The sequence below is a fragment of the Pipra filicauda genome, unplaced genomic scaffold (genome assembly GCF_003945595.2).
Source record: "Pipra filicauda isolate LSUMZ 115617 unplaced genomic scaffold, ASM394559v2 scaffold62_size3274119_pilon, whole genome shotgun sequence".
NCBI classification, from domain to species: Eukaryota; Metazoa; Chordata; class Aves; order Passeriformes; family Pipridae; genus Pipra; species Pipra filicauda.
Genome location: NW_024104787.1, coordinates 2,108,696 through 2,134,287, shown reverse-complemented (window position 1 = coordinate 2,134,287; position 25,592 = coordinate 2,108,696). Strand labels below are relative to the sequence as shown.

The window sequence follows — 25,592 nt, the reverse complement described above, 5'->3', positions numbered from 1 at the left end:
GCTATTATTAAAAAATGTTACTGTATACTAAACATGTTTAGCATGTTAAAATTGGATTGCCCGTAAATTTTGTCAAAAATAAATCCCCAGTGATATACAGGAAACTTCCAGCTCTAGCATCCTAGGGGTAGCATTTCATGAGCAAAGACAGCAGGAGGAAGATGGACTGCAACCCAAACTCTATGAGGCTAGTGGTAATGCTGTTATTGATGGTATTGGGCTAGACCTTCAACTTTTGAATAGCCTTGAAGGAGAGAGGTAAACAGAAGAGTGGAGTGAGACAAGCCCATCTGGACTGACCTGGTCTCAACAGTTCAGTTAGGCTCAGGGTAACTAAAGATACAGATATAAAATCTCTGCAAAGTTGAAACTTGGGGGCAAGTTTTAAAAAAGCAGAACTCCTTTATCTTAGACGGTACATGTGAACTGAGCATACAGACAATAGCACTTACTTCTGCCTTGAAAACTGTGGAGTTTGGAAGAAAAAGCTCTACAGCACCATAAGGGCACCATCAGTCAGCTTAGAGGTAAAAACAGTTTCCTCTCTTCCTCAGTCTAAATCAGTAAAACAAAGAGTGTCTACCCTTAATTAGGAAGATATGAAAAAGCTAAACTGAGGAATGAGTCCTCATTTGAGATGACCTATAGGTCAGGTTTCAAACTGAACCATTTTAACATTTAAAAACAGAGTTCATCCTACAGATAGACTGAGTCACCTCTTCACCTCAATCAAACCTGGCATCAATTAAGCATTGCTTGAATGTGATCAGTGGATTGAGAGAGATGGAAGGCTCTCCCTTCACCTTTCACTCACCTTCATCAGTCAGGAGAAAAGAGAAGGACACATCTATACACTGCTAATCAATGCAATTCACTTTGCCTGTACTTTTATTTTGGAAACACTGTTCTAATGAAAATCTGTCCTAAACTAAAGCTAGGCAAATATTCTTTTTAATGGTTTAGATCTCATATCTCAGAATCAAAAGCCCAAAGGCTGAAATGTTCTTTGGTCTAACTGACACTTCGAATTATTTTAATGACCGCCATTTTAATATTTTAATGCCTTGAACAAACTGCAATTGTTCTAAATTTCCACTTTGCCATTCAGTTATCACATGAGCCACATAAAACTTTTCTAGTTTCTTGCTCTGATGGGATCCACACATTTGCAATTCTGCTTCCCAGTGCACTTGTGTCTGTGTCTTCAAAAGCCCCTCTGCCAGTAAAACTAAATTATTTGATTGTTCCCAGAAAACGAACACAAAGGGGACATAAAAAGGTCAAGCTGAGTTTATTTAAGATTTGGATGAACATCCATGGAACACTCTTGGTATTACATGCCCAGCTCTTTTTAACACTGTGGTGGTGTAGCATTTAGGATAGCGTGGTGCCTAAGTTAATCATGTTCCCTCAGCATCTTCCTCCAGGATGAGATGACGGACAGGTTGTATAACGCAAGTGTGTTGTACCCACTCACTTACTGTAAACTCAGACCCTGCTTAACTTCCTGGAGAGTGAAGAATTAAAGGAGAAAGTTGTTCAAAGCATTACAATGTGCAGTTTCAAGGCAAGGCATGATGGAAGTAGCTGTGAAGGAGGATATTACTTCATTATAAACCTAAATCAGATGCCTGAAGATTTCAATCATCTCCAGAGACTGTTCCATCAGGCTCTACAAGAGGCTTTCCACTGGAAGAAAAAGTCCCTTCATGCTGGAGAAAGTTGTATGGCTTTTTTAACAGTTTCTAATGAAATCCCATATTATTGCTTCTCCCCTGGGAAACTTAAAAAGATATGTAAACTTCACAGAGCCCACATGCTCAGAAACTTCAACCAAAAGACCGCTAAGGAAATAAATTGCAGTTCTCCAATTAGCATTTGACATTCTCTACTGTTTTTTGGTGTGGTGAATTTGTAACCATGCTGATAAATTAAATGAGTTACGAAACACAACATTATTTAATGTTTTAAGGCACACTGAAATCAAACACTTCACTGTGGGATTTGCTTTCTGCATAACATTTGGAGGAAATATGAAACAAATGTAGCAGTTTCAAACATGTTAAAGGGGTTAAAATGTACATGAATATTTTCTTCAAGCTTCTTATTGTGTATTCACGGCTACTGCCAAACACAACAACAGAGATGGGGTATTAGGATATGAAATGGGAAGTGGTCAGATTTTCAAAGCGAGCTGCTGGATGCCGAACACTTTTGAAAATCTGGCCCCTGACTCTTTGGTGCCGTTCCAGAAAGAAATATCTCCATACTGGCAGTTCTCCAACCAGCTTTGGAAATAATTTTGCACAGTTATTTCAGTAAAGCATAAAAGCCAATCCTTAGCTTTCTCTGCCTGATTAAGCACTGTCACCAATCACTATGCAGCTCTAAGGTACGCATGAAATATTCCTAGATAAATCCTCCATCTCCAGAGAAATGTGTTTCCTGTACAACTGTAAATCCAGGTTCTGTGTTGAAACTAATCCAGTCTGGCAGTGCTATGGCCCTAGAAAAGTTTCCTTGGAAATGACAAAGTTATGCAATGGCAAAATCATCCAATCTTTTCATGTCACTATTTTATATTAAAAACGCCTGGTTTATTTATACAATGACTGAAAGATTAGGGTCCTAGAAATAATAATACATAAACTTTATAGCAAAAAATATACATATTATAATTCATCCTTCTATCATATATAGAAATTATGTGTGGACATGTATATAAATATATGGATCATACTTACGTTTAGGGCACTTGTGTATTGACGTGTATCTACATACACACAGTATACATTTATATATCTTTCTAGGTGCCATGTGTGTATACATAAAGACACATAAATACACACACAGGAACATATTTACATTCTGTGAGTAGACGTGTACTTTGCAGAATCTGCACACAAACAGCTGGAGTCCTTCACTGGCTGTGAGCATCAAAGGGGTCAGTGACCACCTGCATTAGTGTCCACGGAAGGAGAACTAATGTCATCGCTGTGGGCACAGGACTGGCTTGATGCATCTTCCTTTGTGAAGAACTAAATTTGCCGGACAGTGGCACCCTGCAATGCAGGGCTTGTTGCATGGTCCAATCTCATTCCAGTTGTCACACGTTTTGACACATCCTGGACCACAAGTATCATAAACTGCACCGTGTTTACACTGGGTTGCTGAAAGGCAGTTAAAAGGAACAAAATATGCATATTACACAGAGCCCCCACACAGATAAGTTCCTTATCTGTTTGCTTGGTTTCTACTGCAAATATCAAAAAGCACATTTCAGTATAGCGATTATGTCGAGGTAAAAATTATTCGTAAAAAGATTTCACCATATTACATCACAAATATAAAAGTAGCAAAATTCCTAATCAAAAATCTATAAAGTCCACAGCAGTCTTGAAGTTTTTGAGAATTTTAACACAGCCGACAGTGTATAAAGCTTTGGGAGTGTTTCTATCTATAAGTAGATCTATGCTTTATAATAAAGGAATAACACTGTTTATTTATTTATTACAACGCCTTTTATGAAATGTTCTGACACATTTACAAGGACATTTATTATCAGTTCCACTCCTATTGAAAGAAGAAGACAGAGTAATTCACCAAGTCAAACTTTCTGACCCTAAGATTGTACTTTCTATATTGCATATTGCAGCAAGTCAGATCAATGCTGTTAACCCAGCAGCATCATTTCTAAACAAAACAAATAAAAATTAAAAATCAATTATGCTTTGGGCTATTTTACTAAGGGATCACTGAGAATGAGGATTCTTGTACTTAATGATTCCAGTAGCTATTCATTAATTTATGTAGCTGACAGTTCAATGCATCTTCAACATAAAAGACCACTGAAGGCTCAGCTAAAAGCACTATAACCGCTCCAGATCAATATTTAAACTGTCAACATTTTCTATCCTACCTTTTCAGTATGTAGAATAATACATAGTTCAATAGCAAATAAAAGTCTGATATTCTTTTTAACGGCTGTGCTGATGGCAAAAACAAGTACTGATAAAACAGTTTATAGATGGTAAGGGATCTCAAGGATCCAGATCCATCTCTGTTTTCAGAGAGGTGATTGCATTATGAAGGTTTCTTCAACTTCCAGAGAGTCTGAAGGTCAAGATTTTTTAAAGAACAGTTCTGTTACAGACAGAAAAGGCTGTTTTGTCATGACGATTGCCCTACAGTGTTACTACAGTACTGCTATTATTCATAAAGAGAAAATAGACAGAAATGAATTTATTAAATATGAATAAGAATGTATCAAAGAGGATGGAAGTCTTATTGCTAAGGCATCATAAATTTAAGGGGTTCCTTTTCACTAATAACAAAGCATCAGCTTCTTGCAAGTTTTACTTCTTGTGCATTTCATGGAATTCATTGATATCTGAAAAGCAGCCCTGACGAAGGAATTAAACCAAGAATGCATATACAGTTTTAAGGACACAGATATTTATAAGCAAACACAAAGTTGGAAAAAATGCATAGTACAGAAGAAAACTACCCTGGAGTTACAGAGAATCAGCACCTAAATATTGGCTGGATATTCAGTACCATGCAAACATGGAAACAGAAGTGATGCCTTTGCACCCATCTTTTAAGGCAAATTCCTCTCTCAAAGAACTGAGCTCTGTTACTAATAACTTCCTTAGTACACTAGCAAAAAAAAATCAAAAACCTAACCCCAAAGTACAAAAGCTACTAATAATACTGTATTTTTGCAACATTACCAGTCCCAACAGGATTTTTCCACTCTTCTTCTAGAACATGTGTTTGGCATGACAGATGTGAGCTTCCTCAGACCACTTTCTAAGCTGGTGGGAAAATAGCCAGCTCCAGTCCAGAAGCCACACAGTCACATAAATACAGCACTGTGCCTGAGCTTATAAACCCTGCCTAATAAGGCTATAGTTTTCAGACTAGACCTGGTTTATTCCAGCCACTTTGGCAGTTTCACAGAGAAGGCTTGTATCTCTCTGTGCCTGTCTTTGTAGACATGGTCATAATATATAGGAAGAATTCTTATTCCCCAACACAAAAGCCAAAATATGTAACATATAACTGCTGATGGATTCCCTTAGTGGATGATATCCAGTAAATCTAATTCCACATAAAATTCTGAACTAATATTTGAGCATCAATGATTCTTCCTGCTTCTTCTGTTGGTGTTACAGTTTGGACACAGTCTTTTGTAGGACTTTCAAACAGAATGTCACTCATAGTGCTTGCAATTCACATCTTCTTCTAACATAGTAAAAGGCAATAGATCTGGGCACTGACTGGCTGTTGTAGCATGTAAGCACATAAGTGCTACCTTGTGTACTCTGCACTATATTATAGACCTCATCTGATTTTTCTTCTTGCATTGGAAGTCATACCCATGGCAGGGAGTTATTGTCATCTACCATCCTTGAGTCTTTTTCCTCTCAGTGTCCTCAGAAATGCAGTGTTAAATTACTATGGCCCAAGTAATCAGTTTACTTAACTGCACTTTATAAACTGCTTGCTTAGCCTTTCTTGGGTTAAAAAAATCTTTTTTTCTTTCTCCTTTCATTTTCAAACCCCTTCCCTCCATTTGTATCTTTTCCTTTTGCTGTGCATGTATCACTTCCTCTTATTTCTTATTTCCCTCACACTGGCTCTCCTGGCTTTTAATTTCTTCTTTACAAATAATATTTCTTCCTGTACCCATCCCAACAGGTCTAATTCCCCTCTACTTCCTATGGAAACCCATATCCTTTTCCTAACCCTCTCAGTTACCATGTGGATCTCACCAACTCTTTCCCACCCTAGCCATTTTCCTTACTCATTAGCTTCTATTTTTACTCCTCCAGTTAAATGAGAACTGATATTTCCCTTATCAAGCCAACCCCATAGGACAGCAAACCTTGAGCAGCAGTATTTTGTGTAAGAATGTAGAGGAGGATATGCTGTCACACTGGGGGAGAGAGAAGAACAGGGAATAGGACATGTAATTCAGCCTCCTGAGCATCCTGTTTGGTTGGCCCTCCAGACAACACAAGTTTTCTGAAGATTATAAAAATAAACTAAGAGTACAGCAGTCAGGGTAGAGAAACTGGCAACCATACAAGATCTTGTTTTAAAACACACAAAAGTATAATTAAACCTGACTTTACTAATAAGTATATATAATTTTCATGAGAACACAACTCTTGCAAGTATCCCACCAGCTATGAAATGTCAAGCAGGAAATGAAATTCACAGAATGCTAAAGTTTTATTACAGATATATTTTTTTCTTACATAGGAACTTTTCTCTGTAATTGGGACACAATAATTATAACTACTAGTTTTGGAGAGAAAAAAATAAGTTAAAGATTAAAATCTTGATGCTGGTCAGTGGTACCATATAGAGTGCAGTGGATGCACTTTAATGTTTACCATATGATTTAACATAGAAGATGGTGCTACTTGTTTGACACTGGATACTTAAGTAAGTGTTTTGAGGGTACTTGGCCATATACAGCTTATCTATATTGTCTGCTTAACAAGACTTCCCATTTTCTTCTACAACTCTGCACTGAAATTAAAAAACTCGTGTGGATTTAAACACTTCTCTCATTAGCTTTAATGGAAGTTGTGTGTTTAAATTTCATCATAATGTTCTCTCAAGGACTGTCTTTGCCTCAGAAACTTTTCTTGTCTTTGGTAAGATGCCAGAAAAAATTGTGAAATGAAGCCTCAATTAGTTAAGTCGTGATATGTCAACACTTGTATAAACTCCTTAAGGCAGGGACCGGAGTTTTTATTCTTTTTACAGCATCTACATCAGTGAAGTCTCAGTCTGAAGTGCTTTGGGAAAAAAAAGTCACAATGCTTGTTTCACGTTCCGCATGGATCTGCTTCCAGATCAACAGATTAAAATTATATATCTTATTAGCATTACCTGAGACCACATCCTTGAGTAGTGTTTTCACTTAGTGACACCCTGTTTGGATTGTTCTGTTCTGTTCCTTTGCATGAAAAAAAATTAGTCTTTTGGGAACAGTCAATCAAATGCAATTTGCTCTGTCACTCACCCATTCCTGCTAAAATGCCTTCAACAGAAAAGGAAATTGAAGTTGAGAGAGTAGACCCTGAGCCACTCACAATCACCAAAATGGACCACAGAGTAATAGCTCTTTGACCAGCATTGAGTATCCTCTTCTCAGTGGTTTTTTTTTCCAACTACTGTTAATTGCTTTACATAAATCTGAATACATTTCCAGGCAAACCGATGCTGTTACAGTATGTCCTAAATTAATGAGACCATCATCAGGAGAAATATTCATCTGCAATATTGCGTTTTACTTCAAGTGCCCATTACCACAGACCACTGCTTCTCACAGAAACAATTACTCACAATTACTTACAATTAATGAAGTCTTAATCACAGGGGGATTAGGAAATTAATTACTAGGAAATTAACACAGGTTTGTATTTTTATATTCTTATTAAATACATTCCCTCTTCTTCCTTGTTGAACCTCCTGCAATCATACATGCATGTTGTCTCTGGAAATATAACTGTGTTTTGACAGGAGGTCAAAGGAGTTTAAACATTATCTGTAATCAAGGATTTACATATCCTGAAAGAAAAACTTCCAAGAACTTCCAAACTGTTGCAATACCAGTCCTTTCTGGATGGTTCATTTTTGGTCTTCCTCCATCAGTAAAAGGATAGTAGCCTATTAGCCTGCTCACTGGCTTACAAACAAGCAGTCCCAAAATGCTTACCTGCACAATTCTGCTCCGGTACCCACTGGACTTTCAGACCTTCCCTCTGACAGGCTCGGGCATATGCCAGGAATGATTCACAGTAGCAGTTTTTATGGACCGGACACTCGCACATATCTGTCACACAGGACCTGCAGAACAAAGCCCCAAAACAAATAAGCAAGGAATGCTTTGGCAGATATCTGCCTGAGGTTTGGAGTTGTTTACTTTCCAGTCACATGGCCTTCAACGCTACAGTAACTTGTGCTAAATGGCAAGAAAGTTAAAAGCATCTCTGCTGTTACATCCCAAGCACTCATCATTTTTTTTGATGTGCTACTCTGATGCAGAGAAGTCTCAAAAACAGCAGGGAACCACACAGAAGCAGGAAGGTGAGAAGACTCAAAAAACATCAGGCAGAGAGGACAGAGAACACAGTGGGAGCAGGAAAACTCCAGTTTTGCAACGATTTTGTGTCAACATAAAATAAAACCTTCTTATTCTCTAGAAAGTAATAATTTTATAATTTTACCAATTATAATACTAGTAGTATTAAGTTTATGACTTCTGTAAGTAATAAGCACATGCCCCTCCATGCAAGGATGATGCCTTCTTTCCAGGTTACCTCCAGACTCTCCCCACTTTGAAGGCCTCAGAATAGCTATATGCCTATTTTCTCATCAGCATCACTACTAAGTGACAGACTTAGACTCTGAAGGAGCAGGGGTGATGCAGCAGAACTGAGCAGTTTCATGCCAGGAAATCTCTCGGGCGCTTACTAATACCGCCCACCCTCTTCTTCCATTGCATTCTTATGTGGAATCACCACAAAACACGACAGGGAGCAAAGCTGCTAACATGGTCCTACGTGAAACTTCTACTGTGTATGTCACCACTATATTTCAAGTTAGCTCATCCAGAACATGTACCCATTTGGCACAGACCTAAAATATAACTGGCAGATTTGCAGACAGTGGTTTCTACATATGCAAAATGCCTAAACACTTCTGCAGATGCAGCAATGCAAATTCAGAGAGTATCTACTGCTCCAAGCAGAATCATTTAAAGGCAAGGTACAGGGGAGATATAGTCTGAAAATCATGCCCTCAGTTCATCTGCTTTCCACTGAGGGTGCTCTGTGTCTGAATCTTGGGTGTCAATGGGCAAGACCTCTGCTCCATTCATTTTCAGGGACTTTTCTGTTCCTGAAAGGACAAGACAACATTTGTGAGAGGCACAAATCCTCCAGAAAGACCAAGGCCTGAAGTAAAAAATGAACTCTTCATGTTAACTGCTCTTCCTGTAGACTGTAATTTCAATTTTCTATAGGAGAAGGATGGAGATAGGCCTAATTTCCCAGAAACTTTCTCCATAGCTGAAGAGGTAATAGCTTGGAAAAGATGCAAGCATCTCAGTCAAAGTAATCAGGAGCCCTAATGTCCATACAATGCTTTAGAGTCATTAGGAACCCTTTATTCAAAACTAGGAAAGAGGATTAGTGGTCCCTTGAACACAGACAAACCTGTTTCTGCATATCCAACAGTGACCCTTAAAGAGGAGTATTTCCCCTTGCTAAAGTCACTGGTTAGTTTGGTGACTATTCATTTGGTTAAACCTGACAATTCTGCTTGACGTTTCCATGAACTTTTAACAATTTTACTCTCAGTGGACCCCCAACATTAAATTACCTAAAAATTCATGGAGACAGATGAGTAACGTAGGTGCTAAAAGGTTACCTGCCCTGTTTTCCCTGATATATATATATATATATATATATATATATATGCTGTGAATAAACAGAATTGCTTTGGATCAAATATATAACATGCACATATTTACAGACTAGTTGTTTTCATTTGAAATATCTTTACTTTCTATGGACAATGTAATTTTATTTCACTTTAGTTGTGTGGTAGGTCCCTTTACATCTTTTCCAGTAACAAATGTTGGTGTATGCATTCCACAGCTGATAGGTATCAGCACAACAGATCAGCAACAGATCAGCACAACATCCTTGGCATGGTTTGATATTGTAACCTGATGAAAGGCCTTGTATGAGCACAAAGGGTCACCTTTTTATACAACACACTAAATATCTGCACACTGTTTCCCTTAGCCACAACATCTCCTTGTGATCTCCCGGCAGCAGACACTGCATATACCATATATGCAGCAAACTCCATATGCCCCATGCAATTTAGGAGGTTTATGTCTCATTTTACAGTGAAGTAGATGCTTCTTTGCTACTGCAGCAAATTATTCTCACAAATAAAGTCTGTAATAATCTCCATAGATAAAAGTTCATTATTGAGATACCATTTTACCCTATTTTTATTTCTGTGCCAGCCTCCTTTATCAATCACGTTACTGCTCTCCACTCAGATTTAGTTATGGTTGATGTCCATGGTGTCTAGGGATGCTTACCAGTGTCAGGTTGCCTACATTTTCACAGACTGCCTGCCTTATAAGACCCTAAACCTGAGGTACTTCCTCTGCCTTTTAGAGCATAAATACATTTTTTTACTATTACTCAGAGAGGGATGCCACCTCTTGCACAGAGTCAATGCACCAGGTCAGGAAATCTCCAGGCTCACCATCAATCACCCAGTCTTTTTAACTGTTAACATGTTCGTGGCAAAGCTAGCACTCACCCTGACAAAGCCTAGGCATGGTCTGGAGGATTAGGGAAGTGAGGGCACTGTTCTCAGTCTGCAGGAGGGCAGCCATGCTCTTTGAGAGTGCAGAGAGGTTAGTCCCTGTACACATGTGAGCAACACTATGCCATTAACCCTTGGCATTGTAATGGCCATGGACATCCACATTCCACACTCCAGGCTCCATCTGAGTTTGGCTGGGATCAGCACTACTTGCTAGTGTTCAGAACAGGTGTCCACTGAGGGAGGTAGCATGCCATGTGCAACACAAACAATCTGCTGATTCATTACATACCTAATTGCTTATGTAATTTTTATTTTCCTGAAATGTTTAACCCTGGTGACAGCTGCTGGACTCGAGCCCTAGGCTTGGCTGAGGAGCAATCATTAGATTGCAGCAGTTTTATTAATGAATTACAATTGCTAATTATTTGTAAGGTTAATTTAATTAATCAATTAATTAATGTTAAATCAAAAATTAGAGTAAAGAAACCTATATCCACAGCCACCAAGACTAGTGAATCAAAATAAAATCTTCTTTTATTTCCTAATGAAATTCCTCGCTGGCAAGTTTAATGCATTAATATTAATTGCAGTTAGATGGATTGACAGATGGGGGAGAGGGGTCTTTTTATATTACTTCTGAAATCACCAGGAGCAGGTATCTGCTTTATTTGATAGCCACTATGAGAGTCAAAGAGAAGTTCTGGGAAGGGACAAGGAAAAAAAAAGATGTCTGTCCTCTGCGGGCTGGCTATGAGGGGGACCTGCCGATGGCCCATTGGCAAGCTTTGACTTTGGGTCTGTATTTTTATCAAAATATGTTTACTTCTTGCACTTAATTACATTTCTCACAGCTACTATTGTTACAGTTGTGTTAAAGGTAAATTTAAAACCTGATTCTTGTGTGCTGTCCTAATCACTTCCCCTCACAAAAATCTTTGGTATGCCCATAGCTTCTATATTTTTACCCTCTCCAGTGATACATTTCAAAAATTATTCTCTGCTGCCCCAGATTCTGCTTTCCCATCATTCTTCCTTTGAATCTGATAAACAGATTTGATGACACTAACTGCATGTATCAGAAGCTTATCTCCACTCTAACCTGACTGGACTGTTCAAATAACAGAAAAACACACTTCAGTAAAACTTTGAAATTATGCCAATAATGAGGGTGTACTGACAAGTTACTGTACTGCACAGTAACAGAGGCTTTGGGTCTTACGAGGTATGGTGACTCTTTACCAAGAACAAAACATTTGCTTAAATGAAGCAAAAATATATTAGAAGCTTGAATATCAAAACATTATAGTCATATAGAAATAATCCCATGAAAAGACTGCAGTGCACATTACTCATAAAATGAAGCTATTTTACAAGCTATGAAAATACACGCACAGGCAGCCTTAGTTCTGCCCTCACTGAAATCATGGAATAACACAGAGATGCAATGATGTTGTGGTCCAAAAGAAAACTACATTTATTTTTAGGACATATTTACATTTCTAAAAAATACTTGTGTGTGACGGTTCACTTTATCTGGAATCCCTGCTCTGCACAAGCACCATAGCACAGCCAACCTCCAAGTCCTTGACTGGTACCAAGGGCCTCAGTGTGATTCCTTTTGAAGCCGTCTGTGCTGCCTGCAGGGTGTGTGTCAGAGATGGCGCTAATTGGGTGTGTATAATCACAAACTGTTGCAAGGGGAAATCCATGAAAGTGAAGGCATCCGGCAGCTGTGGGACACACCCTTGAAGGAGACAAACACACACTCTGCTGCCACATCTTCAAAGCAAACTGGATGAGTACGCTCCTTCAGCAACAGCCCTTTTTCACATTAGACCATGGAAAGTCTCCAAGTCCCACAAAAGGCAAAGAACAGAGTCCTATGCTACATGCAGTATTTAAAAGAAAAGGAAAAGATCACAGCAATGAAACCTACAGCCTTAGTCTGTGCCATGCAGGATTGAAATTGCAGATGTTCACTTGCTGAACAACGGCAGTTCCTTTCCCTTTGCAATACACACAAATACAAAACCAGAACCATTCATTTCAGAAGAGGCTGTTTCTTTTTGCATTTTTCTACCCTCTCTTTCACAACAGGAGTGTGATGCAGTGCATTTTTCCAACACTTTGGTACCAAGAGTGGCTCTACACAGATGGAAAACACCAACATCTTCCTCTCACCATCAGGAGGTCTCAATCAACTTTACAAAAGCAATGAGAAATAGTGCATCACTAAATACATTTTACGCATGTGAAGAGACATCAGGTGGTGATGGGGTTTGTCCTCTATGCTTTGGATAAGCTGTGCACTTGAAAACTTTAAAGGCTGAAGGGTCATCTGCCTAGAGAGGAAGATTAATTTTCAGTCCCGGCATCCTGTGAGATATGACTTCTTGGGATAACTTCTTGTTGGCTATGCCAAATCGGTTTTATTACAAGCTTGGCCTAACTCTTTTATAGGAAAAATTAAAGCCTCTGTCAGTAGTTATGTTGTTACAAGAAAGTTTGTTTGGGCTCATTTTCCGATAAGGTTTCAATGAGTTGCCATTATTTATGGCCCCAGACAGAAAAGCCGTTTCACAAAGTAAGAAGATGAGAAGATGAACCATATTCCAATGTATAATGGAAAGTCTCATGCTGTTGCTATCACAAGCTCTCTCTTGTCTGTATGTGCATGTTTAACCTTATTAAAGTATTGAAGTGTAGTATGTAGGAGACTTTTTATGGCTTTGAGGCTTGAGATCAAAGGTTTGAAATCATTCTCTTTTTCTCCAGAGTTTACTAATATTAATGCAAAAGCAGCAAATAAGTCACAAGGAAGGTAATTTGGAAGCTGCTGAAAACACAGAAACCCTTACATCTATTGAGTATTCATTCAAAGCACTTGCCTGGGGAACAGACTGCTTCATGGAGCAAAGTCAGTAATTTTTGAGGATCATTTCTTCCAAGACCAGGTAACTATAGCTGTACTCCATCTGTGCTTTTCCCACACATCATAACAATAGTAACATTGCCTTAATGGGGGTCTGATAAAGGCATCCATAACGAAGCTAAATCATCAGTTCCCCAACTATTTTTTCTGGGAAGTGCGAAAGTGCCCAGAAAAACTGGCATGCAGGATGTGTGCGCTTTGTACTGGAGACTCCCCCTTGCTGAAGAACTCCCACACTCTGAACTGGCTCCAAAAAATCCCTAAAAGTGTGGGAGCAGAAAGGGAACTCACAGTTCATCTTCGGTGAGCAGTGCATAGCAAATCTACTGCAGGCATATCCTTTCCATGGGGAAATCTCATTCCTATAAAGAAAGCATTGGCCATAAAGCTTGAGAATATGACTGTTGTTTTTGGCAGATTGCAGAGGAGGAGTTTGCAGTAGTAGGCATTTGAATCATGCACTAAAATTTCATCTTGATTCCTGACTTTTGTGCAATTTTGAGTCAACCATGGGCTGTATTGCCATGTTGAGCCAAGGAGAGAGAACTTATAAAATACACAACTCCACCAAAAGGCAAGAGCTGCATGTGATCTAAGATTTCTAGGGTACAGCAGTCATGTTACACACACATTGAAGAGTCTTAATTTAACTCTGAGTGCCATTGTTCCTGGTCCAGATATAGACTTGGCACTCAGATAAATAAACAGCATCACACAAGATATCCACATCCATTCCTTCCTTGCCAAGGCATCCTTCCAAAGCAGTTATTTAGAGGAGTTCAATTGGGAAAAGGATGCTTTAAATGCAAGTAGTAATTACTGTTCATAATTTCCAACACAGCAGAGACATATTGCAATTCAATTTTGATTTCTTTGTATATCCATCTTCTTAAAAACAAATCAGAACCCATACTTCCCTCACAAAGGGTAAGCAAAAATGGTATTTTCAAGACGCTGAATAAATGGAGGTCCATGTAGACCTCTGGAAAAATCATAGTGTGCTGTGCAATATCACCACAAGCCTATACTGCGTGCTGCTAAAAATATTATCCAAAAGCCTTTGGATAAAGCCAAAGAGAGTGGTCTGTGTGTATTTTTAACCCTGCATGCTGTGCCAGAATTGTGTTTCATTGCCTTAACCAACATTACCCACAAGAATATGGCAAAATTAACAATGAAACATTCTGGAACATTTTCTAAAACCATATAAAATACAAAATTGTCAGGACAGCACTACCCTGACACCTATTTATAGTCTCTCTGAATACGTAGTACTGAATACTTAAAAGGAGGAAGAACCACAGAAAGAACAAAACAGCACAGGAAACCTTCCTCCTTCTTTCTTCATGATAATTCTTCCACTAATGTGTCAAGTAGGCTTTTTGTATCTTGTGCTTGGATCCTTACAGGCCTCTGTGGCTTTAATTGCACTTTCTGGTCCTGAGAATGGAAAGGTTGGCTAAAATCCCTCCGTGGGGAAATAGCTGAACCATGACTACGGAAGACAATGAAGTCCCATGTCGGACTCCAAGAAGCATCTGGTATGACTCAGAACATTTCCTAGAGCTGTGAGTTACAGTACAGTTGAGCAGCTGACTTGCCACCTTTAGAAAGACTGGACTTTTGCTCAAAAAAGTCCAACAGAACATAGAAATGTCACCCACAGCCCTGGAAGAGCTGACCCCTTGCATTCCCACTCACTTTCAGAAAGTGGAAGGGATTTTTTCATCTCTTCTTCTTCTGTTTCAGTTGTTCTGTGCCACACAGTTTCACCTGCATTGTGCAGCCATGGCATTTGAAATAAATAGTCCTGGCATTTGAAATAAATATCTGTATACAGGAGAACTCAAGTGGTTAGAATTCATATGTAGCACACACCTTGAAGTGAAACAGTTAAAAAAACACTCCTCTGTGCACATTACATATGACTCTAATTGGAATTATTGGAATAAAGAGGAAATACAGCATAAGTTTCTTAATCCATTTAAAACAAGTGCCCAATATCACACTGAAATGTATTCATGAAAAATGCTTTTATTTTGCTTGCTTACTGGGGTGGTATATATACAATTTGTTCCACCCTCTTTGATGAGATTACTGCAAAACGGGTTTGGCTGCCTGTATGTTGTATGATCTGTGGTTTGCATATCTAGCTGGAAAATACAAGGACCATTGCTCTAGAAAGACAGAGTTTCCAAATCCATTATAAAGAGGTCATTTGGAATAAAATGTTTGGATCAATAAAAAGATAAGTTAAGCAAATTTAGGAGTGTAACCTGAAATCCGACACTGAAGGTTCAAAAGCTAAAACCTGGTTTCTGAAGACACGAGTTTCTTCAGTTAGCTTGATACCCATAGTCATCCATTTGCAAATATCCATCACATAATAAACAAAGATAACAGTAGCTGCAATCTAAAGCTATACAATAGGGCTTATCATGCATTTATGCAAAGATTTCTGATGGAAAAAAAACTTCTACATCCTCTACGGGTTTAATGTTCAGAAAGAAAGTCACATCCTAAAGGATTTTCTACCAAAAATCCCATCTTTCATAGGGCCTGAGGTCTACAACCTATGTGCTCATCACTGATTTCCTGTGGCCAAATTGACCTACTTTGTGTTTTCAGAACCCCATCATTAATCACAGAATGGTTTGAGTTGCAAGCGACCTTAAAGATCATCTAGTTCCAACCCACCTGCCATGGGCAGGGACACCTATCACTAGACCAGGTTGCTCAGAGCCCCATCCAGCCTGGCCTTGAACACTGCCAGGGATGAGGCATCCACACTTCTCTGGGCAACCTGTTCCAGAGCCTCAAAACCCTTGCAGTAAAGAATATGTCTTCCTAATATATAATCTAAACCTACTCTCTTTTAGTTTGAAGTCACTCCCCCTTGTATAAAGTCTCTCTTGTAGGCTCCCTTCAGGTACTGGATGGTCACGATTAGGTCCCCCTAAAGCATTCTCTTCTTCAGGCTGAACAAACCCAATTCTCTCAGCTTTTCCTTATAGGAGAGGTGTTTCATCCCTCTAATCATCTTGGTGGCCCTACTCTGGACTTTCTCCAAGAGGCTGATGTCCTTACTGTGCTGGGGACCCAAAACTGGATGCAGTACTCTAGGTGTGGTCTCACAAGAGTGGAGTAGAGGGGCAGAATCACCTCTCTCCCCGGCCACAACCTAGAAAAATTCCTAAATTTCAAAATTTCCTGTTTAGAATTTCTTAAGCTAGTAAGATTTCTTATTACAGATTCTGTTCTGACATAACATAGCAGTATTCAAGTTACTTCAACTGACCACATTGCATGTGTAAATCATGTCTTTCTTACGAGAGGAGAAGAAGTGGAGGATGTCTTAGTGGACCTTCTTAAAATCTATATTAGTATTCTACATTTCCATTCACTGCCTGAAAATGCTTAGCTTTGCTCTTACACTGCTAAAGTGCATTTGCCTTATGAAAGAGACACTCCATCATAATGGAATTTTCAGTGTCCTCTGGCATAGCTACCAAGGAAAATCCATCATCATTTTGATCTTCTGCATTATGTAACTGACATAAAATTTTATCTTTTTCTCCATGTCTAGACTTGATTTTTAAGAATACTTCCCCCCAGTCTCCAATTCTTTAGGCACAAGTGGAGACTGAGCTGCCATATCTTATCTAGAGAGGAAAAAAACAATCATTTAAATTCAATTTCAAAAAGACAGACGTTTTAATATCTAACTTTATACATTAAAGTGTTACTTTCAATCAACAGTTAAACTTTGTTATTATGTTTCATACAGTGCAAATGAACATGGCATAGACTAAATGGTTCTAATATGAGTGCATTAACTTTCTCTCTGGTAGACAGAAAGTCCATTAGTGTATTCTGTGTGACAGCCCTCATTTGAGAAAAGCCAGAGGCTTTTCATGAGCTTATAAACACCCTAGATAGAGCCTCAAAAACTATTGAGAGGTTTTGAAGTCATGGCCCTACAGAAATATAAACCATGTAGATAAACCAATAGCATATTGTCATAGTTATCAGATAAACATAAAAAATAATTAAAGTTTTAAATCTTCCAAAATAAAAATTTAAACCAGATCATCTCCTTCTGTCTACTGACAAAATATATTGTAGTCCTGCTATTCTATCTGTCATAAAAATATGTCATATCCAATAACAAGCATAATGAGAACATGAAGCAGGAAATATTTCTGAACTATAAACATAAACTGAAGTTATCTTCAGCTTTTGATGATGATTCAGTGTATATATTTCCAAGGAGGTCTTGTGATATAATAATAAACAGGCTGGTTAGTTTAGAAGCTCACATTCTTAAACTCTGCAGAGCCCACTCCCTGGCTTAATCCACATAAAATTAACTTCAATCAAGCGTTTTTTTTCCTCTAGGTGGCTGCAGAGCATTTAAAAAGTTACTGGTTCCAGACTGAAAAAGAAAGAAAGAGATCAAGGGAAAGCGCAGATAGAAGACCACTACTTAGAAAATAGCTTTCTTCCTCATCTTGCTCTCTTTAAAAAGAAGAGCCAAATTTTTGTCTCAGCAAAGTCAGACTCACTGAGCATGCTGTCTTCCAGCCTGTCACATCCTCACAGTACATTTCATCTCGGGAGTCTCTGTGTTTGTTCTTCATCAAAGTAATTGCTAAAAATAGGACTTGGAAGAAATGGCACAAAAGCCAGCTTACCTGAATTGAAAAATTAAAAAAAGCACTCTGTTTCTGGTTTTTATAGCTTCCTGTGTGGTCCTGGCCCAGACCCATACAAAGACATAGGCATATCAGGCATGATTTAGGCAGGATTCAAACACATGAATGCAAAACTGCAGTGCTGGCATGGTTGCCCTGACTCCAGTGAGGTTGACCTTTCCATCCTGGATACTTAGTTCCTGTCTTTATACTTCCCGAGGCACCTCTGCTTTTGCTCTGCATGTTCTCAAGACCCCGTGGGCATTGGCAGGCATAAGCCAAATCTTCCCTGGCCTCCCAACAGAAGCAGCAGAGAGATCTCGGAGCTGTACCAGCAGTGAGGCCCACCAAGGACAGCTTTCTTAAAACAGCAGCAGTGCTGCCATGGTCCCATTCAAGACTCAAAAGACCAGGAGAGGGTGAGCACAGTGTTACAGGATTCAGCCAGGAGGTGGAGACCTGGTTTCTGCTCTCTGGTCAGTTTGACTTAGCCTGCTACTTCACATCCAGAAAGCTTTGGGTAAGATATCTTTTGCACACTACCACAGTTCTTTAACTTTCCTGAGTGCAAGATCTCAAATGCGAAACACTGTACAGAGCACGAAAACACAGTGGATGAAACGCTGGCCCCAGTAAAATGGATGGGGATTTTCCTGCTGACAACACAGGAGCCAAGACTCAGAACTGTCATCAGCCTTTTTTTTTTATTCAGTTCTGTACTTTCAGGCTTTGAAGGATCCAAACTCTTTCAGGACACAACTGAACATTAAATTCAAGCTTCCTGAATTTAAATGCTATGAATTAAAATTTCCTGTACTAGACACAGTGACTCCATGACATATCAGCCTGGCCTGGGAACCACAGAAACCCACACAGATGTTATAAAGCCAGAATGACCTGGCTCAAACTTACCTTTCAGTGTGTTGATTTGTACACAGTCATTTACTTGGCTAGATACAAAGACAATTCTGATGTAAATCAGCAGTCTTTAGTGAGAAATTACAGCAAAAACCATAAACAAACCCTCCCTATCACAGAACAATCATGGTTATTTTTCCTGCTCATCTGTGGGTCACGTCCAATGGCAAAGATGCTAAGATAAATTTCTGGGCTTAGTCTTGTATCCAAAGTCCTAAGCATCTAAATATGTCTTTTCCTCTTTTTGTTGGTTGGGCAGAGGTTCCATGGAATAGATCAGTGCCCCACATTAGCCACCTTGAACGTGTTGCCCGGTGGAGCCACAAAGCAATTTGTTCTCTCTCCATCACTTTTCACTCCATAAAATCTTCCCTGGCCTCCCTACAGATGCAGCAGAGAGATCTCAGAGCTGTACCAGTTTGTTATGAAGCTTGCTGTCAGACTTAGTAGTGGTTGCAAGCTACCATATCCTTTCTCACAGACAAAGTTTGTGGGTAGAAATGTGCCATTGGGTCTTTGGGAAGAGGGAGGTGGCATAGCTGCAGCAAAGCAGCCCATACAGTATGACTCCTGAAGAATCCCAGTTGATAAGAGACAGAACTCCCAGAAGGCAATAAAAGAGGAAAAGCTGTTGCTGGAGGTTGTGCAGTTTGTGCAGGAGGTTGTGTTCATGTTCTCCATGGGTCCTCAGGAACCACAATGTTTACAGTCCATACCTCTAGGAGACCACTGATTTCTTCCCTTTGAGGTGAGCATGTGGCACTCCATCAGTAGTTTTTCTGCTCCCATGGATCTTTCCACAGGTGGGGAGCCTGAGGGCCCATATGAAAGCATGAGTGGATTAGCTCTGTCAAAACAAAGATCTTGTTTTCGTGCCAGTAAGGAAAAAAAAAGGAGAGAGGGGAAAGCATAAAATACAGTGTATGATATACAGGAGGAAAATTGCTTTTTAATAGAATCTTTCTTTTTCAAAGTTTTCCATTAAACTTTGGTCACTTGCAGTGCAAGTTTTGGAATGCAATTCCCTCATCCCCTTAGGATGGTCTGAGTTTTATTACATTAGTAAGGAATCCCAGCTTACTCCTAGCAGAGCTACTGTATGAAATACTTCAATCTCAAGCCAAAGTGGTAGGAGTAAAAACCTCTCTTGACTGATTTTCAGCCACCATTCTGGGGCCAGTGATTTTCATCATATGCAAAAGAATCTTCTGTTACCAAGTAATGTATGGCCAGTCTTCGCGAGCGAAGATTTGGGAAAGGTCTTTACCCTTCGAGCCTGCGCAGTGGATTTTTTAGGTGAGACACAGTGTGCGCTGAACTGAGCCCACCCTTTAATCCTAAGGTTCATCTGCCGGGGCCGAGCAAGCTTGGATGGTGGCAGTGAGGTCCTCAGGACGTAGGTTTGTTTAGAGTGACCTTCTCTTAGATGGATGGCCTTACAGGGCTGACGAGCTCCGTCTGCCCGGGGGAGTTTCCCTGACTGGGAATTGAACCTGGGCCGCAGCGGTGAGAGTGCAGCATCCTAACCACTAGACCACCAGGGGGCCCCTACCAAGTCATAGTAAATCACAAATGATCACATCATAATGAACGAGATTATACAAATCCAAATGTTACCCATATGATAACTAGATTTCAGCTGAGGATCCTAACCAGAATGAGGGGAGAGGTGTTGGTCTTGAAACAGGGCAGATGAACTGAGTAATGAGAGAACATTAAAATGTCTTCCTTCCTTCCCTTCCTCTTTTCTCCCTTCCCTCCATGCTCCCCCTCCACTTTCAGTGATACAGGGCATATCAATATTAGAAATAGCTGCACTAGAAGAAGAGGAATAACTGCAGTACCAGCAGTCAAGGAGAAAAAAATGTGGGGATAAGTAGCAGTACCATAAGTCTATCTCCTTATAGCACACAACGGTGGGGAAATAAGGTGGAGTAAATCCAGTTACACATATATGTAGCAATTTTTACAGTTTAGAGACGCCAGGGAGGCAGAATGAAAGTTATGCCTATCAAGATGAACTCAGAGAAAGGATGAGACACTTCAGTAAGATCAGAGGGGTGTAAAAAATCCTTGTATGTATCTGCATAAGCCCTATCAGTTCTGTGTACTAAAGGTAGCCATGGTCTCCAGGAACGTCATTTAGAAGATTTCATGAGCACTGACAAATCATTACACACTTAAAGATCAGGGGAAATGACAAAGTCTCCAAGGTGCAATTCACCTCACAATGTATCTAGGGTCTATTCTTTTCAAGGTGTCTTACTTTCAGATCTATTTTCCTAGGTAAAGACTGAGTCTTTTGCTTTGATTCATGCCAAATTCTGCATAAAATGTTACAGAAAGTGATACAGAAAGTGATAGGATTTCTCTTTGCTCTCTGAAGTTATTTGTCTGAATGCAGTCTGTTTTAGGTGTCTGCCTTCTCACCAGGGCTAGGACTTGTTCCTCTAAGTTGCAAGATTGTGGCTTCTTGAACATGCTATTGAGAGACCTCAGTTCTTTAATACACTTCAGAAGAAACTCTCCACTATATTGTACCAAATCCTCTCTGTCTTCCATGTGAATCTTGTAAATAAGGTCCATGTCAACCAGAACCAGCACCATTCTGCTGTATTTTCCTCTTTGTGTGCATGTGTGTGCATACAGATTTGCTCCTTTTCCATTCCTGGGTCAGTAAGGCAATAGGCTATGCATTGCACTCCAGGTTAGACAAAGGTCTCATTTACTCAGTTGCTTTTGTATTGCACTGGATACTTTGCTATTTGTTGGAAATACAGCAAAACAAGAGGAATGAAAATTTTAGCATTTGTTCTCTTGCCAAATAGGTTGATGAAATCATATAGCCACGGAGATTTGTGCACGTTCAGCACACTCCATGTGGATGTCAGCTGCACTCAGACCTTACCTCTCTCCACTTATAAGAAAGACTAGCACAGAGCATGTACAGAAATTAGAAGTTTGTCTTATCTTGAAATCTTTTCAGAGAGATAATATTATGGTGAATGGCAATCCCAGCAATTCTTAGAGATCTGTTTATGTAACAGTAGCAGCAGCCAAGGAAAGAAAGAATCAAGATGCAACGAAGTTCTTGATCCCATCTGGGCAAAGAGTACAAAGGGAATCATCACGTCTGCATGAAGAGAGTGATGGTGATGGAGTATTAACAGAAGAGGCAGAGTCCCAAGAGTCAAACACTGTGGGAATGAGTAAAAGCCACAGAAGGAAATGGAGGCTAAAGAGAAAGGCCCACAGTAAATATCTGCAGATGCTGTTGTTTGCAGTGGGGGCTGAACCAACAGGGATGTAGTCATACACACACGTTGCACCTCACCAGTGGAAGAATATTCTTTTCAAGATCAAAAGTCAAGCAGCAATAAAATCCGTGTCAAAAAACATAGGCAGAGGAGGTTGTGCATGCTCACTCATGAACATCTGCACTAAGAAGCCACTTAAGTAACCATGCAACAGCATGGAAGAAACATCTGCAGTGTGTAGACCACCAGCTGTGCAGCAATAATACTTTGAATATCCAGAGTGCCTTTCATCTGAATACTGCAAAGCATTTTCCAAACAAATTAAGCTTCACAACACCACTGTGAGCTTCTTATTTAATGGTAGGATTATTTCATCCTGCACCAAAATGCCATTGCTGCCAGAATGAAAAGTAACACCTGTTTATCATCTCACAGAAATGTGCAATTTTCATGATGGGAAGTGACAAAAAGGGTGTAGTTAAGTTAAAGTGCAGGAAGACTTGAGGTAGTCAGAATTAAATGTTTAGAAATTAAAATCAGGAAAACATAGCATTAACCTCCCCTTTACTTTTTATGCAGACTGTCACATTAATTTTTATGCTGACATGCTGTTACTCTTTGGTCTTTATTTCACATTGGGAAAACAGAACTTCCTTGGATGTATACTTATAGGAGTGTCTACAGATGTGCTCAGTACAGAAAAGTATCTTTCTTCATTGTGTATGCTCAATAAAATGTATTGCTGTGCATTGCAAATAGCTTTCCTTTGTAGTCCTTCAGATCTGTTTTTATAAGGCATCTTGATGATTATACTACAGCATTGCCTTCCAAGGCAGCGTGCCATCTAGTAAGTCTAAAACAAACTTCTTGCTGTGTGTGCTTTCAACCCCACGGGGTACTCTGTGTAAGCAACATTCTGACCTGACTCTGCTGAGTTAGTGAGATGTGACTACATTTCTTAAGAACAAGAAGAGAGGCTGGACAATATGACATATACCAAATGAAGATAGGGAATATTACAGACACCCGATTACCACTTCCTCTTTCCGCTTCTTCATACACCTGCTTTTCAATCCCATTGAAATCTTAGTGGAGGAAGAAGTTTGACAGGGAAGTTGTAGCAGTGAAGCAGGTTGTTTCTTTATCAAATGAAGTTCGGTACTGGCAGAAAAATGTATGGGACAGGCTGTCCTGACAGCTAGACATACATATATCTTTAAAACTTAAAATTTTGAGGGCAGCAAGGAGATTCTGATCTGTGCTTGACACCAGCACCCTAGAATCCCCACCTATGAGTAAAGTAAGGCCTTTTGATGTTATAGTTAAATAAAAATATTAGCCAGGACTTTGAAACGACTAATTGTATTTCTAAGCAATTGTTAAGGGTGTTTGGATATTAAGCAAATAGCTCTAGCTTTGGCTGAGTATTTCTTACGCATTTCTACATTCACCATCTCTGAGCTGGTCCCAGCTGCGCATGTGGTGGTTAACCTCAGGTCAACTTCTCCCTTCTCTCAAAAAGTTGGTTACAGGAGGACACAGCCTGGCTTGAAAAAAGAAGGTTCTTTCATGGTTAAGATTTTCCAGAAACACTTGGTGTTGGTATAACTCCATCCCTGTTGAAGCCCAGGGTAAAATTCTGCTTGTCTGTAATGCCAGGTATGGTTGGCCAGCACCACCTGCTTTTGATGTCTCATCCTACACAACCAACTCTGAAAAAGTTCTGTCATACTCACAAACTGACTTTTCTTCAGAAAGAGCTGTTTCTTTCCTCCATCGATGCAACCAAACACATGTGCCAAGTAGCTCACTATCCTGCCAGGACTGACTACTTCATTTCAAATAAACCATAAAATGGCATGAATTACTTGGGGAGAATAAAATGTTCCCTTTCAGTATGTATGTTCATTAGTTTTTCTCTTGTGAGCCCGTTTTGTCCATTTGTTTCATATAGGATTTTCCTCAGCCATATTTCAAAATGGTGACTAGAAGGATTAAGTCTTAAAAAAAATTTCTCATTTTCAATTCTATCACACGTAGGATAAACAGTTTATTGACTTTTTGATATGATATTAAGCTGCCCACACAGTCTGACACATTTAAAAGAACAGCAGTAAAGTGCAAGGGACCTTGAAAGGTTACTGTCCGTAGAAGTATCAACGTTTGTTACCAACATCTATTTCCATTTTGGTTTTCCAAGATCATAACATTTGAATTGTATTTTGTGTTTCAGTTCAGATAAACCTCAGAGCTTTAAGGGTAACAAAGCTGAGACCAAAGCGGCATGCACACCAGCTCCAACTCACCAGTTGAAATGATAGAACTGCATTGTTTTCACAAAACAAGGAGAAGAACTGAACTCTCCAATCCCAGATCCAACATCTGTTCCGATTTAGTAACAAACTAAAATCATTCTCCATTCCCCATACACATATCTGCACATATGCACAATGGAACACTCAGTTTTAAGAACATTTGCCTCTGGATCTGGATGCATATTGGGCCATTTCTTGCTTCCAGACCATAAATCAGTCAAGTTTCACTAGAAAGAACGAAGATTCACAGAGAGCCCCAGGCAAGGATCTCTACCCAACTTTCCTATCCCAAAATCTGGCTTTGTAGTGATACATTATACTTGTTTTCAACAGCGGGGTAATATCACATGTGATCATAGCCTCAGCAGTGACAATTTACAAGTCTGTTCCCCCTTACTCTTGTACATCTGGTCCTTCACAGAGCTTGTATCCATCTTCAGAAATCACATGAAAACCATGTCTTTGCCCAACTCTGCTTTGAACCCCTATTGTTTTAGAAATATGGTAGCAAGAGGAACAACAAGAGCTGTGAAGGACAGCAAGGTTGAACTGGGGACACTAAAGCCCATGACTACATGGCTGGAGTCAGTCCCTTGTGGCCTAGTTGTGGAGCAGCTTATTACAGAATCACAGAATATTCTGAGTTGGATGGGACCACAAGGATCTTCAAGTCCAACTCTTAAGTGAGTGGTCCATACAGGGATTGAACCCACAAGTTTGGCATTATTAGCATCAGGCTCTAACCAACTGAGCTAATCTCAAGCAGCACCAAGGAGTCAGGGTTGAAGCATCTTCCAGGTAGTCAGCCAGTCAGTTTGGGAAATTCATCAGGGAGACGTGGTGGTCTCACAGTTAACTAACCTCAGGCCTTGACTCACCTGCTTTTGTAGTAATGCCAGATAAAGGAGTCCCCCTGTCCCCTTCTTGCCTTAACTGGCCCTCCTTGACTCAGAAAGTGCTCTTCTCTTTACATCAAATAGAATCCCAAAGTTGAGGAAATTGGAAAGACATTGCTGATGTGCTCCAAAGACTGCAAAGTGCAAGGTGGGGAGGGAGCCGGTTGTGGTTTTGCACAAAGCGGTTTTTATTCCATGAGGGT

At 39.6% G+C, this 25,592-nt stretch overlaps 1 protein-coding gene across 3 annotated transcripts in view; it reads right to left on the bottom strand.

Moving 5' to 3' along the window:
* Window positions 1-1,268: 1,268 nt before the first annotated feature.
* The window catches only part of BMPER (BMP binding endothelial regulator), a 146,771-nt gene continuing 122,447 nt past the window's right edge, over window positions 1,269-25,592 (bottom strand). For 2 of the 3 annotated variants that reach the window (XM_039388271.1, XM_027729159.2), the window contains 2 exons: window positions 7,739-7,869; window positions 1,269-3,170 (listed from right to left, as the gene is read on the bottom strand). In XM_039388271.1, the coding sequence (XP_039244205.1) occupies window positions 2,989-3,170; window positions 7,739-7,869 (313 nt within the window). In that variant the 3' untranslated portion in view covers window positions 1,269-2,988. The remainder of the gene's footprint in view (window positions 3,171-7,738; window positions 7,870-25,592) is intronic. The other variant, XM_027729158.2, reaches the window with a different exon arrangement.